Raw genomic sequence first — 17,847 nt, 5'->3', positions numbered from 1 at the left:
AGTCTATTGTGGATTTTGAGGTGTGTTTAGATCATTATCCTGTTGTAGAAGCCATCTTCTTTTCACCTTCAGCTTTTTTACAGACGGTGTGATGTTTGCTTCCAGAATTTGCTGGTATTTAATTGAATTCATTCTTCCCTCTACCAGTGAAATGTTCCCCATGCCACTGGCTGCAACACAAGCCCAAAGCATGATTGATCCACCCTGTGCTTAACAGTTGGAGAGGTGTTCTTTTCATGAAATTCTGCACCCTTTTTTTTCCTCCAAACATACCATTGCTCATTGCGGCCAAAAAGTTCTATTTTAACTTCATCAGTCCACAGGACTTGTTTCCAAAATGCATCAGGCTTGTTTAGATGTTCCTTTCCAAACTTCTGATGCTGAATTTTGTGGTGACGATGCAGGAAGGGTTTTCTTCTGATGACTCTTCCATGAAGGTTATAACTGTGCAGGTGTCGCTGCACAGTAGAACAGTGCACCACCACTCCAGAGTCTGCTAAATCTTCCTGAAGGTCTTTTGCAGTCAAACAGGGGTTTTGATTTGCCTTTCTAGCAATCCTACGAACAGTTCTCTCGCAAAGTTTCCTTGGTCTTCCAGACCTCAACTTGACCTCCACCATTCCTGTTAACTGCCATTTCTTAATTACATTATGAACTGAGGAAACGGCTACCTGAAAACACTTTGCTATCTTCTTATAGCCTTCTCCTGCTTTGTGGGCGTAATTTATTTTAATTTTCAGAGTGCTGGACAGCTGCTTAGAGGAGCCCATGGCTGCTGATTGTTGGGACAAGGTTTGAGGAGTCAGGGTATTTATAAAGCTTTGAAATTTGCATTACCTGGCCTTTCCTAACGATGACTGTGAACAAGCCATAGCCCTAACAAGCTAATTAAGGTCTGGGACCTTAGTAAAAGTTATCTGAGAGCTCAAATCTTTTGGGGTGCCCAAACTTTTGCATGGGGCTCCTTTCCTTTTTTTCACTCTAAAATTGTACAAAGCAAAAATAATACACTAATCTTGCTTAAGATGGTGAAAAGAATGTTTCATCTTTGATTTTATGCCTTTTGGAGATCAGTTCATCTTCTACTCACTTAACTATTCACAGTAACAGAAATTTTGACCAGAGGTGCCCAAACTTTTGCATGCCACTGTACGGTACACTCACTAATGTACAATCCATGCCACTGGTTTACCTTTCCATTAACTTCAGCTGGACATGGTGTTAAATTTCCCCTTTTTTTTTTATCCCTTGTTGGTTGAAAATTCAAGTTATTCCTGTACAGAAATACAAACTTTATTTTCAGTTATGCAACCAATTTTAACTTGGAACATTAGCTTTGTTCGAAGTAGAATTATTGACTTTCTGTGGGGGACAGCCCACTGGAATGCATTAACTTTGACAGGAGATCTTTAGGAACTATGGAAGAAAGCATTCATGTTTTTCTCTAAATCTTCCAACAACATTAGCAATAGCAAAATTCAATATACTGAAAATATCTGACTAAAATAGTTTCAACAAAATTAATGATTAAATAACACTTTGTAATTCAATTGCAGTCAAAGAAAATAAAATGGAAATGATTTGTATACCTCAAGAACAGGGGTGAAGTTCAAGACGGATGAACTCATGAAGACCATGCCATTGCGTGAAACTGTTGCAGGTGATGCATTGTCAATGTTGTGTGGCTCAAATACAATTTTACAGTGTGCGGCCATGGGAATGCGATCACCATTTGCCAGGGTAAGAGTTCTGTTGTCGTCAAGCACTGAGTTTAAATTTTCAATCCAAATGGCATCAACGGGTCCATCCAAAACAATCCAGATATGTTCTCCTGAAGTCCAAGATAGGATTTAACACATAAAGATCAGTGGGTCAGTACTATTTTAGTAAAATATAGCTTATTATCCTGTATACTTCCAAAATAAAGACCAGAACTATGATCTCCCCTTGATTATATGAATCTTTCCATGAATCCAAAGTTCCAAAGCTCTCTAAATTAACAATTATTTCACAAGGCTACAGAATTGGGCTACAATTAGTGAATGGATGCTACAGGAGCTGATTTGATCAGATTATGCACATTGCTTGCACAAGTCATTTTTAGAATCTGAAGACATCTGTCATATTCCATGCAGGTCACTCATGGATGCTGGAAATGCAATAATGGTGTGCCGGAATCTTTAGTCTTGAGCAGGGTTTAATCAATGCAGTTTGTGGACTGGACACTAGTGGTGCAATTAGTGAGCGATGGGGTTTGATAATATATTCAATGACCTTTACCACACACTAGATCATTAAACAGCTTTTGAAACTACACGCAGGTCCTTGAAGTTTGGTTCCTCTGGTTGAATTTAATTGCCATCTCCAGAGGAGAAAAAGGTGACCGTCCCGCTTCCACCTGGTGCCCAAGAAAGCAGCCATGGAGAGATTGGAAATTGTGACTTTCACTTTGCCTGTTGTCTCCTTTTCTGAGCTGCCATGGAATCAAGAAAGACTCCCACAACAAAGACAAACAAACAAACAATGTGCAAAAAATGAACTGCAAATACACAAAAAAGCAAATAATAATATTTAAATAATACTTAGAACATGGGCTGTAGATCACCTGAAAATGAGTCCATAGGTTGTGTTTAGTGATCAGTTCAGTGTTGAAATGAATGAAATTATCACATTGGCGCAGGAGCCTAATGATTGAAGGGTAATGACTGCTCCTGAACCTGACAGACTGGGACCTAATGCTCCTGCACCTCTTTCCCGATCGCAGCACAAGGAAAGAATGGCTTGGATGGTGGGGATCCTTGATGTTGGTTGCCATCTTTCTTACTGCAGCAGTCCTTGTAGATGTGCTCAGTTGTGGGGAGGGCTATTCCTTTGATAGACTGGGCTGTATCCACTACTTTTTGTAAGCTTTTCCATTCTTTGGCACTGGTGTTTCCATACCAGGCCATGGTGAAACTACTGTGATCGATAAGTTTGTCAGAGTTTCAAATGACATGCTTAATCTGTGCAAACTTCTAAGAAAGTTTGTAATGGCACTTACATGCTGATCCCATGTATTTCTATTGCATTGTATCCTAGCTCTCAGAAAGGTCTCCTATTTCCATATATGGAAAGAACTACTTCTTCATGGGCAAGAAAGTAGAAATTTCTTCTACCTTGCAAAGTAACACCCACAGCATAAAACCAATTACCAGTAACCCGAAATATTGTTCATTCAGTAATAGCACAATGTTTGCTGATGCCTCAGAATTCCTTGCCCTTTGCATTCTGACAAGGTTCCACCTGAACCATTAAAGCAGATAATCAGGTCTTGAATTAATGCCCAGCTCCGGCATTACAGGAATACAGTTTCTCAGTACATACTGAAGAATCACCATACAAGCAAGGTCAAATGCAGTGAGACCAAGCAGCTCAGCACACACTCATTGTATAAATGTGAAATACTACCTTTGCTGGACATTCAAAACAAAAACTAGAGAATACTGTGATTAAACAGCAAGCTAGCTGTCTCCTGCGGAGAGAGCAAGTAGCAAATGGACTGGTATCTGCTGAAAAGTTATGAACCTGAAACTTTAATTTTGCTTCCTTCTCCATGGGTGCCATCAGACCTGCTGAGTATCTACTGCAGTTTCTGTTTCTATTTTCCTCATTTGAATCAGACACTCATTAATTTGCTTTGCCCATTTTCATCCCTGCACGAAATGAAACAGTTAGCTTAGCTCAACATTTATTTCTACCATCAGTAACAATTATAATTATGATATAATCTTTAGCTTCAATGCTAACATGATTCACAGCTATTCACAATAATTAAACTTAACAGTCCAACAAATGGGTGCCGGGCATTGTTTGCCTCTTCAACTAAAATTCACTGCTTTCTTGTATGGTTATTATAACCACTCTGGACACTCAATGAGGCATTTCTGGTCATGCCTCGTCAATAGGTGCATCAGTCAAACTTATGATGACGATATTCTGTTCTGGGAACTTGACCCAAGTAAGCGCTCAAGTAGCTCACCCCACTTTCTCCTTTCTGTGGGAACTAGTATGCCTCACACAACCTCCCCAATTTCTGAAATTACAATGCTAGCAAACACTGTTTCCAGCCTTCGGACAAGCCACAAACCCTCTTCCCTTACTCTCATACAGCTCTTGACAACTAAGTCCCCTTCTCTCCTCTTTATTTTGCATGTTATACAGTGTAACAAAGGAAACAAAAGTACAAAAATTTAGCAACAGTCAAAGACAGGGACACCTCAGAGATTACTCAATTTTCTATGCTGATAAGATGCAATTTGCATCATCATGCATGGCTTTCAAGATTGCCCATTTTTTTTGTAAGAATTACCATATGGTTAATTTTACTGAGAGACAATGGTGAGGAGCATGGACAGATGTAGGAGTTGTGGGGGGGTATGGGCAGGGCAGGTGTTGAGTACAAAGCTTCGTAATAATGCTGACAGAAAAGACATTTAATTTTATAAATTGTTGTAGAATGGTGGATTGCATAATGCTGGCTCAATATATTTTTCCTATTTTCAGCAAGCTAAAGATGCACACTCAATGGTTTTATTTCTTTAAGACAAATATTTAGTTAATAATCCAGTAATTAAACAAAGAACATTTCAACTAAAGGGCTGTGTAATTTGCCTTCATCATACTCTTAATGGGAAGATGCTACAAATAAATGTTTCCCCTAACCACAGATGAAGGTTTAAGTTGCCAAACAGATTTCTTAACCAACAATTAAATGGAAGCAAATTAAGGATTATAAAGTAATAGAAATCACAAGCATAATTATTTCTCCATGGTAGGTGCGGAAGAAGAATCACATTTAAATGATAAAAAGCTAGCTACAATTCCAAGTAGTTACTGTGAACAACAGCTTTCTCCCACTGAAGTCAGAGGTTATCCGCTCCACAATACAATTTGTCCTGATGTTCACAGGAGTCTTTCTGCTCAGAATTCTGCTGTTTCCAATTGCTTGCAGACTATCCTAACTGGAGGACCTGAGTTATAAGAAAAGATTGAATAGGTTAGGACTTTATTACCTACTTCACTACTGGGAAGGTGAGGAGGGCACTGGGGAAACTCAGACGTGGCAGAGCATTGGGACTGGATGGTGTGAATCCCAAAGTCCTGAAAGAGTGTGCTGAGCAGCTGTGTGGCGATCTCCAGAGCACTTTCAATCTGAGTCTCAGCCTGGAAAGCATCTCAGCTGTGTGGAAAACATTATGTGTGGTTCCAGTACCCAAGAAGGGTAAGCAGAAAGTCTTGAATGATTAGCGTCCTGTGGTCCCGTCCTCACACATCATGAAGACCCTAGAGAGGCTGTTCCTGGCTCACCTCTGACCCCTAGTCATATCAGCCCTCAATCCCTGCAGTTTTCCTACCAGGAGCACACTGCAGTCAACGATGCTGTCATCTACCTACTGAACAGAGCCTACTCCCATTTGGATAAGCAGGGCAGCACTGTGAGGATCATGTTTCTTGATTTCTCAAGCGCCCTCAAAACCATACAGACCTCATTGCTGGGGGAAAAGCTCCGTTCGATGCAGGACGGCACTTCCACTGTACCCTGGACAATGCATTACCCGACTGGCAGACCACAGTTTGTGCAGCTCAGAGCTGTGTGTTAGACATGGCTATGAGCAGCACTGGGGCCCTGCAGGGGACTGTATTGGCTACCTTCTTCTTTATCCTGTAAACCTTGGACTTCAGATACAACACTGAGTCATGCCATCTGCAGAAATTCCCTGATGACTTGGCAATAGTTGGGTGAATGGGAAGTTGAATACAGGGTCCTGGTAGAGGACTTTGTCAAATGGTGCAAGCTGAATTATCTTCAGTTCAACATCAGTAAGACAAAAGAGATGGTGATTGACTTTAGGAAGACTAAGCCTGCATTGCTCCCTGTTACTATTATTGGTGAGGACATGGATGTGGTGAGGACCTACAAGTACCTGGGGGTACACCTGGATGACAGACTTGAGTAGAGCACCAAGACAGAGGCTGGGTACAAGACAGGCCAGAGTCGCCCTTGCTTCCTGAGGCGACTGAGGTCCTTTGGAGTATGCAGGCCTCTCCTTCACATGTTCTACCAGTCTGTAGTTGCCACTACACCTTCTACCGTAAGTTCCGGTGTATAAGCCGACTCGGAGTATAAGACAACCCCTTTTGTAGAGGTTTTTGATTTAATCAGAAAAGAACACAAGATCTCACATGCCGGTACTCAGCTTTGCCGGATCCGGAACCTGGAAATTTTGTGAACTAGTACCTGCTAAGAAAATAGGCCTACACATTGCAGAGCATTATAAGCGAACTCTTAATAAATAAGTCAGGGAGGGAAGTTTTGGATTAGGTTCCCAATGGTAAAGAATCCTCTGAAATGTAACCCCTGTGAAACCATTTAGCGCCCATCGTAATCTCATTAAAACATAACACGGAGTGGTGGGATCAGTACGTGTACTCAGTATTGAGTTTGTGATCCCCATGCAAGATTAAAACAAATGCGATATGATGCGGGCTTCAAGCTGAAGGTTGTTGATTTTGCTAAAGGAACGAATAATTCTGCAGCTGCTAAGAAGTTTAGTGTAAACGAGAAACAAGTGAGAGAGTAGAGAAAGGCAGAGGACACGCTGAGGGAAATGCCAAAGACGAAATGTGCAAACCTCCGGAAAACATGCCAGTGGCCAGAACTAGAAGAAAAAGTTTGAGAGTGGGTGAATCACCAGCGATCATCTAGATACATTTTTACCAGAGAAATTATTTGAGTTCAAGCGTTGAAATGGGCTGTAAAACACCGTGAGGTCAGAGAAAATTGCAAAGCCACGCAAAGTTGGTGCACCCAATTTATGAATAGGCGTGATCTTGTGTTGAAACAAAAAACAAAGATTGCTCAGAAGTTGCCCAGCGACCTTGAGAATAAGATTACGGCCTTCCAATCGTTTGTAATCAAGCATCGAAAGGCACATTCTTACCCACTCTCACTGATTGGTAACATGGACGAGACACCAATATTCTTTGATTTTGCTGGCAACCACACTGTCAATCAGAAGGGGGAGAAAACAATCCTTGTCAAAACAACTGAACACGAGAAGCAACATTTTACTGTTGTGTTAACATGTATGGCTGATGGGACCAAACTACCACCAATTGTGATTTTTAAGAGGAAAACATTCTCAAAGAAAGAAAAATTCCCGCAGGGTGTTGTTGTTTACGTTCAAGAACGCAGCTGGATGGACGAAGCGGGTTAAAGAGGTGTGGCGTCGATGTCCCGAAGGTTTCAGGAAGGAAAAGTGGCTACTTGTCTGGGACATGTTCAAAGTGCACTTGTCAGGTGAGACAAAAACAGCACTGAAAGCTGAAAATACAGACATTGCAGTCATCCCCGGTGATTTGACATCCGTGCTCCAGCCACTAGATGTGAGTTTAAACAAACCATTGAAAGAATTCATGCGGCGACAGTGAAATGAATGGATGATGTCTGGAAATCAGTCATTCACTCCAGCGGGAAATATGAGGGCCGCATCTCTAGCTACAGTTTGCGAGTGGGTAGTGCAATCGTGGGAGGAAATGAAGGCCGAGTGCGTTGTGAAGGCCTTCAAGAAGTGCAGCATCAGCAATGCTTTGGATGGCACTGAAAATCATTTGCTTTGGGAAGAAGACGATGGAGATTTGGCAGCCAGTAAAGCTGCAAATGACAATATCGAAGAAGAAATTGACAATCCTTATGGTGATATGGTGACTGCCGAAGAATGGGACGCGATTTTCGGAGATTCAGGTAATGAAGAGTGTGAGAGCTTCAAGCTCTGAACATTTGACGACAACAGTGTTTACAAGTAAATTGAGAAACAGAACGTGTTTTGTAGATCTTTTGTGTAGATTTCATAAGCGTTTGTATTTTCTTTTGTACTTAACTCAAAAACAGCCAATAAATACGACGGTCTTCCGTGTATTCGTTTTCCCAAAGTTGGCACCCTCTGTATAAGCCCACCCTCTAATTTTAGGACCAAAATTTAGGGCCAAATTCTCAGCTTATACACCGGAATTTACGGTATGTGCTAAGGCAATGACATCAACACGGGTGATGCCAATAGGCTCAATAAACTGATTAGAAAGGCTGCCTCTGTTATAGGAGTCAAACTGGAAGCTGTGGTAGAACAAAGGACTCCACGGAAGATCCTGGGAACTCTGGACAATGTTTCTCACCTTCTGCATGCCACCTTAGCTGAACAGAGGAGCACTTTTAGTATAGACCAAGATAATTGTGCTGCTCCAAACAGCACTATATGAGGTCATTCTTACCCTTGGCCATTAGGCTCTATGATGAATCAACCTATAGCCGAGGAAGTGATGACCCCCTCCTGTTAGACTGTTTGAGGTAATATTTGTATATCTGTGTACTTGTAATGCTGCAGTGACACTGTAATGTATCTATTCCTTGGAACATAGAAGATTGAGGGGACATTTGATGGAGATATACAAAATTATGAGGGGTATAGATAGGGTAAATGCAAGCAGGCTTTTTCCACTGAGGTTGGGTAGGACTATAAAAAGATATCATAGGTTAAGGGTGAAATGTGAAAAGTTTAAGGGGAACATAAGGGCAAACTCCTTCATTCAGGGGGTTGAGAGAGTGTGGAACAAGCTGCCAGCACAAGTGGTGTATGCGAGCTCGATTTCAACATTTAAGAGAAGTATTGATAGGTACATGTAGGCATATGAAGGGCTATGGTCAGGGTGCAGATTGATGGGAGTAGGCAGCTTAAATGGTTCAGCACATACTAGATGGGCCAAATGGTCTGCTTCTGTGCTGTACTGTCCTATGACTCTTTTCAATTACATACACTTCAAAAATTGATTTGAATTGACAAAAGTTGATTACTAGCCCTAAAGTTCAAAAGAAATTGAACTTTTTTAATTCTACGGAATGTCCCGCAATATCCATATTGCCACAAAGTTTTTGAACTGTAGTTCCTTTTGCTGGGTGGTGGGGTGGAGATATGTCTCTACCAAAGGAAGTGTAAGGCCTCCTTCCCTCCGCTAGTCTGCAGGTCACCCTGGGGCAAGGTGCAGCACCTGCTTAGCCCCCCAATCATGATCAAGTGAAGCCATGGTGCAGGAGGTGGGTGGTCATATGAGCAGCTGGTGCACATCACAAGTCCTGATTATGCAACCACTGACACCAGGCAATCTCTAGAGAATATTGATAATGGCTAGGTCTCCCGTCTTGTACAGACATTGTCCAGAAGAAGGCAATGGCAAACCACTTTTGTAGAAAAAATTGCCAAGAACAATCATGGCCAAGGATAGAGAAAAGAATACGAACAACAGCATGAAGGAGATATTAAAGACAGACGGAAGACCATGATCACCTGTGTCATATGACACGGCACACGCAAATGACAATGAGCTGGTTTTGCAGGTTCCACAAAATATTGATCAAGTAAAGGGTCAGTTTAGCTGTTTTAATGTCAATGATTGGGGTGAGAGATGCTTTGACCTCATTTTTTTTGATTATGAGGCTAATATGAGAATTATAGTCTCTTCCACAAATGGGCAGAGGGTGCCTGTGGAGCGGATGGGTAGTTTGAGGTGGAGCACTCCTTCTGCAGCTGATATGTGCATCCTATGCATGAACTCAAAACTTCCAACATCATCCTGTTTGCTCTGTCTCTTTTTTCCCCAGTGGCCATGAGTAAAGATTCACAGGAGTCAATTGAGATGCTGCACTTCTTCAGAGGAAGCTTTGAACATTTCCACTGTCCATATGGCATGGTGCTAGGGCATCTATTTTTGGAACTCAAAATAGCGTGTGTTCCAGGCATATGGCATTGGGCACACAAACGTAGCTTTCCCAACAAAGCCAAATGAGTGTAACTAGAGCCCCAGTGCTAGGGATGTTGGCTGGGAAAAGACACCGACAATGGTTTGCATATTCTCCCAGTGAATTTGGAGCATTTTATGATGAGCGCTTTGGTGGTGGCAGTCTATAGGCAGTCCAGATCTCAGAAACAAAGAGGAGGACAAGAATAATTGCTGCCTGATAGCCCACGTTTTTGTGCTAGGCCGGAGGTGTTGATGTGCAAATGCTCTTTCTCTCAATCAATGAAAAGCTGTGTTGGTGCATAGAAGGCAACAGCATCATGGCTTCCGAGACTTAAGAAATATCAATGAGCAAAGGGTGACTCAATATAAGATATTTCCATTCCCTTCATTTACACAAGATGTTTGAAAGTATGATACAGAAATTTGATTCCAATATTTCAAAATACCAGTAATTGACCTTTAAAAATCAATATATAGCAAGATAAAAATATTATGACAGCTTATAGATGAAAGAATAATATTCCTCTCATAGAAGTGAGATAATCTAGACTGCATGTGGTCACTCCCATAAATAGTGGAGATGAGTAGGTAATTCCACCACCTATCAAACCAGGTTAACACATTGCTATAAATTACTGACTGATTTTATTTACAGCACCAGCAACCAATAGCAATATTCTGGAGAGTTCACAAAACTACTTCTTCCATTAAATTTGCTTCTACTACTAAAATGCGCGTGATTGAAGCCTGTAATTTACATTCTGATTATGTGTTTTTGGGCCGACTGAATGATCCGGTGCTTTTGCTGTCTCTGGAGAAATTCAGCAAGGTTGAGAGCAGAAAGTGCAGCCTAAAGGCGGAGTGCAAACCCATGATGGGGTCCACTATTCCTCACCAATTAAGATGTCGAGCAAGATTGAAATTGTCGAGGATGAGAGTGGAAGGTGAGCAGGTGTTCCATGCTGTCTGCCTCATACGATTGCTCTCCCTCTCCCTCACTGCTGTTGGAGGAAGTTACAGGAGTCTTCCTCACACTGCAAGGTTTGATTGGCACGGCTCATGGCTGTGGACCCATTTTCGAAGGTCCTGCGTTTCTGTTTATTTTTGCTACTTTTGCACAATCTGATTGGGGTGCTTTGGCACGGGCTGGCTCCACAGCCTGCACTCTACACAGTGCTAAGCTGAACTAAACTGAGCACTCCTAGAGTTTCCAGGACTCTACAGTTTGACGTTTAATATTTTGTGTGTTATTCGCTTGCTTTTTGCTGTTTGTGTGATTTGGTTTTATTTGCACATTGGGTGTTTGATGTTTTCTTTGAATGGGTTCCATGGTGTTTCTTTGTTTTGTGGATGCCTGCAGAAGGACAAACCCCAGGGTTGAGTACTGTATACGTACTTTGATAATAAATGTACTTTCAATCTTGGAATCAATCAATTAAGTATACTCTATACTGCATACTGGAGAAACCATCCAGCATTTATTGTTGTGATTTCTACCATGTTTTCATTCATTTTAATTTGATATAGTGTCAAGGAAACCAATTATACTAGTCAGAAGACCATCCATGTCTGTGGTGTATCCACACTATGTGATCCTAGAGTCGTCCAATTAGCCTACCTTCTCTTTTTGATCCAGAAAAAATGGAATTTAAAAATTATACTTTAGAATATGAGTGCATGACCAACATTTTTTGTACTTTCATAGCTACCCTTAAAGAAGCAAGTTGGCAGTGAAGAAAGGAAGGGGAGGGGCTGGTAAGCGACAGAGAGAAATTCTTCTTGATCAATTGAATCCACGTGAAATAGTGATACTTCTACAGGAGTACATAGGGAGTGGCAGAATTCTAACCCAGCAACAATGATAGAACCGCAATGTACATCCGAATGGTGCACTTCTTTGAGGTAAAACAAGATAGTGGTGCTTCCATTGTCCAAGCTGGTGAAGGTGGCAGATCTTGGAAGTTTGTCAAATATGATTTGTGGCCCGCTCCCAAGCACCTTAAAGGACACACTATGATGGATAATAATACTAGTTGCTTTCCAATTTCAAATCAACAATGGAAACTTCCTTGAACTCTGGACTGACTGATTTCACAAGCACTGATCCAGAATGATGTTTATTGCAATACTATGTTTACTGAGGAGGGTTATTATGAAATTGTCACGTAACCTAATCAAGATACTCATGTCTTTTACATTTGCACTTCGTCAATCTCTAATTTGTACTTAGAGGGAGCACTTAAGTACAGGAAAACAGGATAACTAATCAATAATCTTTATTTCACAGCAAAATCAACATTTCAAACAGCAGTTAAGATTCGACTCACTTAATTCAGAAAGTGTAACTTATCTTAGTTTAATAGAGCAAAGTAAAGAAATGCCACACTTTCAGCTGGCTGCCTGGTTTGACACAAACAAGATAATCTTTATCTATTATCGCCTACTTATCCACCATACCACGTTTCTTACTGCCTCGCTGCCTTGCAGCACTCTCAATCGAACCCAACCTCAGTATACATCTCTGCTTTTAAAATTACAGAAACACTTCACATTAATTGAATTTTGTTCATGCTGCTTGCAATAAACATTAATGCCAACACCACAACACCTTCATCACCAATAATTCAGAATCCTTTTAAAAGGTGTGAATAGGATATTCTTTAACAAACCTAGTATTAAAAGCAATTCATCGCATAAATATATTCTATGGAGAATGGCCAACGAGTAGACATGCTCCTTTTTCTGTGAATCCTGCAGCTCTTCAGAATCTACAGAAGCCTCTCCCAGACATGCACATCCCTTTGTTCCTTTGGCATGCTCAGGTTAACTCCAGTTCCAGAGTGTGTGTGAATGATAAGGTATGTCTAAAACTTTAAATGCGCCCAAACATTTGCACAGACAATGCAAACATATTATCACATACACCAAACTGCATGCAGAGAAAGCCGTGGGCTGCCTGCACCACTCATGGTCACACTAGCTATCTCCTATCGGCAAGCTAACAAAGCTTCTCTTCAGGCAACATAATACGGATCTCTCTGAGCAAGCGAGCTCCATGTGGTGTAGCTTAGCTCTTCTGCCTGCCTCTCCTTTGAAGATAAAAATTAGCTTTATTTGTCACAAGCACATTAAATATGTGAAATACGTCATTTGTGTCAAATCAAATCAGTGAGGATTGAGCTGGGGGCAGCATGCAAATGTCACCACACTTCCAGTGCCAATATAACACGCCCATATCTTATCGATTCTCAACATACATCTTTGGACAATGGGGGAGAAAACCACACTGTCATGGGGAGAACTTACAAACTCCTTACAGGCAGTGGGTGTAATTGAACCCTGATCAGTGATCACTGGCGCTGCAAAGTGATATGTTACTGCTTTGCTACCATGCCGCCCCATAATTTGCAGTTTAAAAAATTCCAAGAACACAAAGACTTCTTAAATTTTAGCTATGCAGAGATATCAAATATGTGTTTGACTGCCTGGACAACTGGATTTCTTGTCTCTTTGATAATACTCCCTCATCTGAGGATAATACGGATACATCTTGGTTCCGAATCCACAAGTATCTATTGCTTGTTGACAATCCATACTGCTGGCCACATTTTAAAACAAGTTTCTAAATGAAAAATACATAGATTTGATCATGTGTAATATTGTGAGTTAGGTAAGCTGCTATTTCCATTAATGGGCTGTCAAGGAACCAAGTGACACAGAGAATTACAAGTGCATGAGCTTAAAAGAATTAATGTTTTTGTCTCCTGCACTTACTGTACTATCATTGCTTTCTTACCCTTCTTTGCTCTCAGAGTTTTTCTCCATAAAGTTGAAAATATACCATCTGTCCAGTCATTTGTAGCTACATCCAGCCGACCAAACATCTGTGATGCAGTGATGGCTTTTGGATTCATTCTCATCTCGCGGTGTGGTTGACCACAATCTGTAAAAGGAGACGATTAGTGATCAAACATAAATAACACTCCTATTCTAGTATTCAGGGTACACTTTTTTTTAAGAGTTCAAATGCTTCAATTTAATATCAGAGAATGTATACAGTATACAAACTGAAATTTTTACTTTTCACAGACATCCACGAAACAAGAAAAGAATGAATGAATGAATGATGGAAACATCAGAACCCCAAAGCCCCCTTCTTGTCCCATGACATAAGCAGTAGTAGGTGTATTGACCTGTACCCTCCCCCTACTTGCGCCAGCAGAAGCACTGACCGCCCCATCCCCCACCGTGTAAGCAATAGCAAACCCCCCACCAAAGAGACCTTGATCTGGAGTCCATCAAAATTACAGTCCATGACCCAGCACTTTGGTATCTCAGACAGGCTCCCTCTCACCAGCGAAGGAGAGAGAGTGCCTGCAATAACGAGAGTGGACTCATAGTTCTGATCTTACAATGTTCTGCGTTGATCCTCTAAGCCCCCCATCTCGGGGGCCGACATGCTCTCACTCACTCTCACAAAGAGAGATAGAGGGATTCTTCCATTTGCCATTCATTTTACAAATAATTCTCATATTGCAGAATTTTGTGCAATCAAAACATGAACAATTTGTGCTGTGCTCATACTGCTGCATATATCATTTCCCTTCCATTAATATTTTTGGATTAAAACTCATGCAGGGCTCATCAACATCAAAGTGTCAATTTCATTTAAATGTTCCAACCAAATGGAAAAGTAATATCTTACATTAGTATGGTCATAATTCAAAATCTATTGCTTATAATTAAAAGGAGTAACATGCATTTGATCCCTCATTCTGACTGACTTCTGAAATTCTCACAAAAATTTAAACATGTTGCATAATAGGAAAAAAAGTATTATCTTCTGAAATTCCCAGGGCTTCCTGTCCATTTACTGATAATGATCCATTGAATGTGGAAACTATAAAGTGCTTGAAGTGGGAGATGAAGGGATTGAACATAAATTTTCTATGTGCTTTTGTTTCATTTTTATAGCATTTGCAATTTATTTTTGCTATGAGATTCAATGTAGTTGTTTGCAGAGGGCTAGAAATTGCCAGAAAACACTTGCAGCTCCACAATGAGCTACTGGCGGTTTATTCAGTAAAGTGCCAGGGTGATCAAGACTCACACACAAACACAAAATCAAGGATGGAAAATGTCTCCAAAAGAATATTGAAAAAAAAATTGGAAGATAGTGTATAATGTAGAAGCATACAAGGCAGATTATCAAGAATAGAAAAGTAGAATACTGTTTGAATGGACAGAAACAACATAATGTAATTGCAGACTGTCATGCATGATTCAGCATGCAGGTGCAAGTACCTAAGATAGCAAATGGAATGGAGGCTTTTCTTGCAAAGATGCCTTCCAGAACTGCACAGTTTGTTGACAACACAATACCTGGAGTACATTCTTAGTCTCTATCTAACAAGAGATACTTTCACTAGGGGCAACTCAAAGATAATACATAGGGGTGATTCCTGGGATTCAGTGATTTGATTTAAGACAACAAGGTTAACAACTTGTGGCTTTTGGAGTTTAGAGGTATAACATCATCGTACTGATAAACGTGAATGTCTGAGACTTAACAAGGTAGGTTACTGTGAAAGTGTTTTCTTTAATGGTAGAATCTAAAATCGGGAGCACAGTACCATAACAAGGCACGGGCAATTTAAATTGCTTCTCCAAGATGTCATGAATCTTTGTTCCATTCTCTGCTGTGGCTGGATCATTGAACTTGTTTGAGATTAAAAGGGAGAAAAGGTTTATTGAGAACTGGCAGGATTTTAGAAGTAGAGCCCAGATCAGTTCTGCCAATTATTACAGAAAGACAGAGAAAGCACACGTCCTGTTGCCTCAAAGCCTTTCCATAATCTACAAAACACCAATCAGGAATATGTTGCACTCTATATGCCTGGAAATGTGCAGGTCTAACTGCATTCAAGCAGCTTGACATCAGCCAGGATAAAAACATTCTACCAGCCAAAGTTCTCATTCCTCTACTGGCACAGTTATTGCAGCTTATGCCATTTTCAACAAGAACTGTAGTACTCTCGTACCTAGAGGTATCTCCCAGAAGGCCAAGGAGAGCAAGTGCCTCAGAACGCCATGGACTACAAAAGGCTGGTGAACCTTTTTGAAATTTGCCCGAATTGACAATAATCTTCTAAAAAGTTATCTTGCATGTCATGGTAATTTTGTGCAGAGATTATCTCTGATTAATGAACTAGTAACAATAATTATGGACTTTTTCTTAAGGAAAAAGGATGAGCCCTGCTGCGTATTTACGTGTACTTATTGTTTTGGTATTAGTAGAAGTATAACAGAGACAGATTAAAATAACTGAAGCACTTTAGAAAACCTGTTAAAATTATTATTAATCTTTTAAACAGGTAATAGAAAAATCACATCATTACTAAATTGTACTGTGATTTTAATTGTTTACTAACCAAGAAGAGGATGTGCTGGAGCTTTTGAAAGAAAGAGGATGTGCTGGAGCTTTGAAAAGCATTAAGTTAAATAAGTCACCAGAACCAGATGAGGTATACCCCAGGCCTGTGTGGGAAGCAATGGAGGAGATCGCTGAGCCTCTTGTGATGATCTTTGAATCATCTATAGGGACGGAAGAAGTACTGGAGGATTGGAGGGTTGCAAACGTTGTTCCCTTGTTCAAGAAAGGGAGTAGAGATAACCTAGAAAATTATAGACCAGTGGATCTGACTTCAGTGGTGGGTAAGTTGTTGGAGAAGATCCTGAGAGGCAGGATTTATGAGCATTTGGAGAGATATAATCTGATTAGGGATAGTCAGCATGGCTTTGTCAAGGGCAGGTCATGCTTTACAAACCTGGTTGAATTTTTCGAGGATGTAACAAAACAAATTGATGAAGGTAGAGCAATGGATGTAGTGTATATGGATTTCAGTAAGGAATTTGATAAGATTCCTTATGCAAGGCTCATTCAGAAAGTAAGGAGGCATGGGATCCAAGGAGACCTTGCTTTGTGGATCACTGAAGGCAAAGGGTGGTTGTCGATGGTTCATATTCTGCATGGAGGTCAGTGACCAGTGGTGTTCCACAGGGATCTGTTCTGGGACCCCTCCTCTTTGTGATTTTTATAAATGACCTGGATGAAGAAGTAGAAGGGTGGGTTAGTAAGTTTGCTGATGACACAAAGGTTGAGGGTGTTGTGGATATGGTGAGTTGGCATTCATTAACCATGGGATTGAGTTCAAGAGCCATGTGATCATGTTACAGCTATACAAGACCTTCGTCAGACCCCACTTACTGTGTTCAGTTCTGGTCACTTCACTACAGGAAGGATGTGGATACTATAGAGAGAGTGCAGAGGAGATTTACAAGGATGTTGCCTGGCTTGGAGGGCGTACCTTATGAGAATAGGTTGAGTGTATCTGGCCTTTACTCCTTGGAGGGATGGAGGATGAGAGGTGATCTGATAGAGGTGTACAAGATGATGAAGAGCATTGATCATGTGGATAGCCAGGGGCTGTTTGCCAGGACTGAAATGGTTGACACAAGGGGGCATAGTTTTAAGGTGCTTGGAAATAGGTACCGAGGGGATGTCAGGGATAAGTTTTTCACTCAGAGAGTCGTGGGTGCGTGGAATGCACTGTCAGTGGCAGTGGTGGAAGTGGATACAATAGGGTCTTTTAAGAGCCTTTTGGGTATATGGAGCTGAGAAAAATAGAGAACTATGCACTAGGAAAATTCTGGGCAGTTTCTAGAGTAGGTTACATGGTCGGCACAACATTGTGGGCCGAAGGGCCTGTAATGTGCTGTAAATTTCTATGGTCTGTGTTCAAATAGTGATGTGTACACCAAGTCTGCAAGGATATCAAAACGTATCACCCAAAAACACATGTTCTTGCAACTGTCCAGCTGCTAATAAGTTGGCGTGAGAAGTTTCCTGTGAAAATATCTCACTGCCTTCAGGTTGTAAAAAATCATTCACTGTTTCATTTGGCAGTAAAGAAAATCATTATGTATCTTTTTATTATGGGTGGGGTTTTTAAAATC

At 40.9% G+C, this 17,847-nt stretch overlaps 1 protein-coding gene across 2 annotated transcripts in view; it reads right to left on the bottom strand.

Annotated features, from left to right (window-relative positions):
• Nucleotides 1–17,847, bottom strand: part of dnah5 (dynein, axonemal, heavy chain 5) — a 211,710-nt gene that overhangs the window by 87,896 nt on the left and 105,967 nt on the right. For both annotated transcript variants that reach the window (XM_072283263.1, XM_072283264.1), the window contains 2 exons: nt 13,628–13,774; nt 1,590–1,831 (listed from right to left, as the gene is read on the bottom strand). In XM_072283263.1, coding sequence (XP_072139364.1) covers nt 1,590–1,831; nt 13,628–13,774 — 389 coding nt within the window. The remainder of the gene's footprint in view (nt 1–1,589; nt 1,832–13,627; nt 13,775–17,847) is intronic.

The sequence above is a fragment of the Mobula birostris genome, chromosome 19 (genome assembly GCF_030028105.1).
Source record: "Mobula birostris isolate sMobBir1 chromosome 19, sMobBir1.hap1, whole genome shotgun sequence".
In the NCBI taxonomy this organism is placed as follows: domain Eukaryota; kingdom Metazoa; phylum Chordata; class Chondrichthyes; order Myliobatiformes; family Myliobatidae; genus Mobula; species Mobula birostris.
The sequence above is the reverse complement of the archived record's forward strand: the minus strand, read 5'-3'. Positions and strand labels throughout refer to the sequence as shown.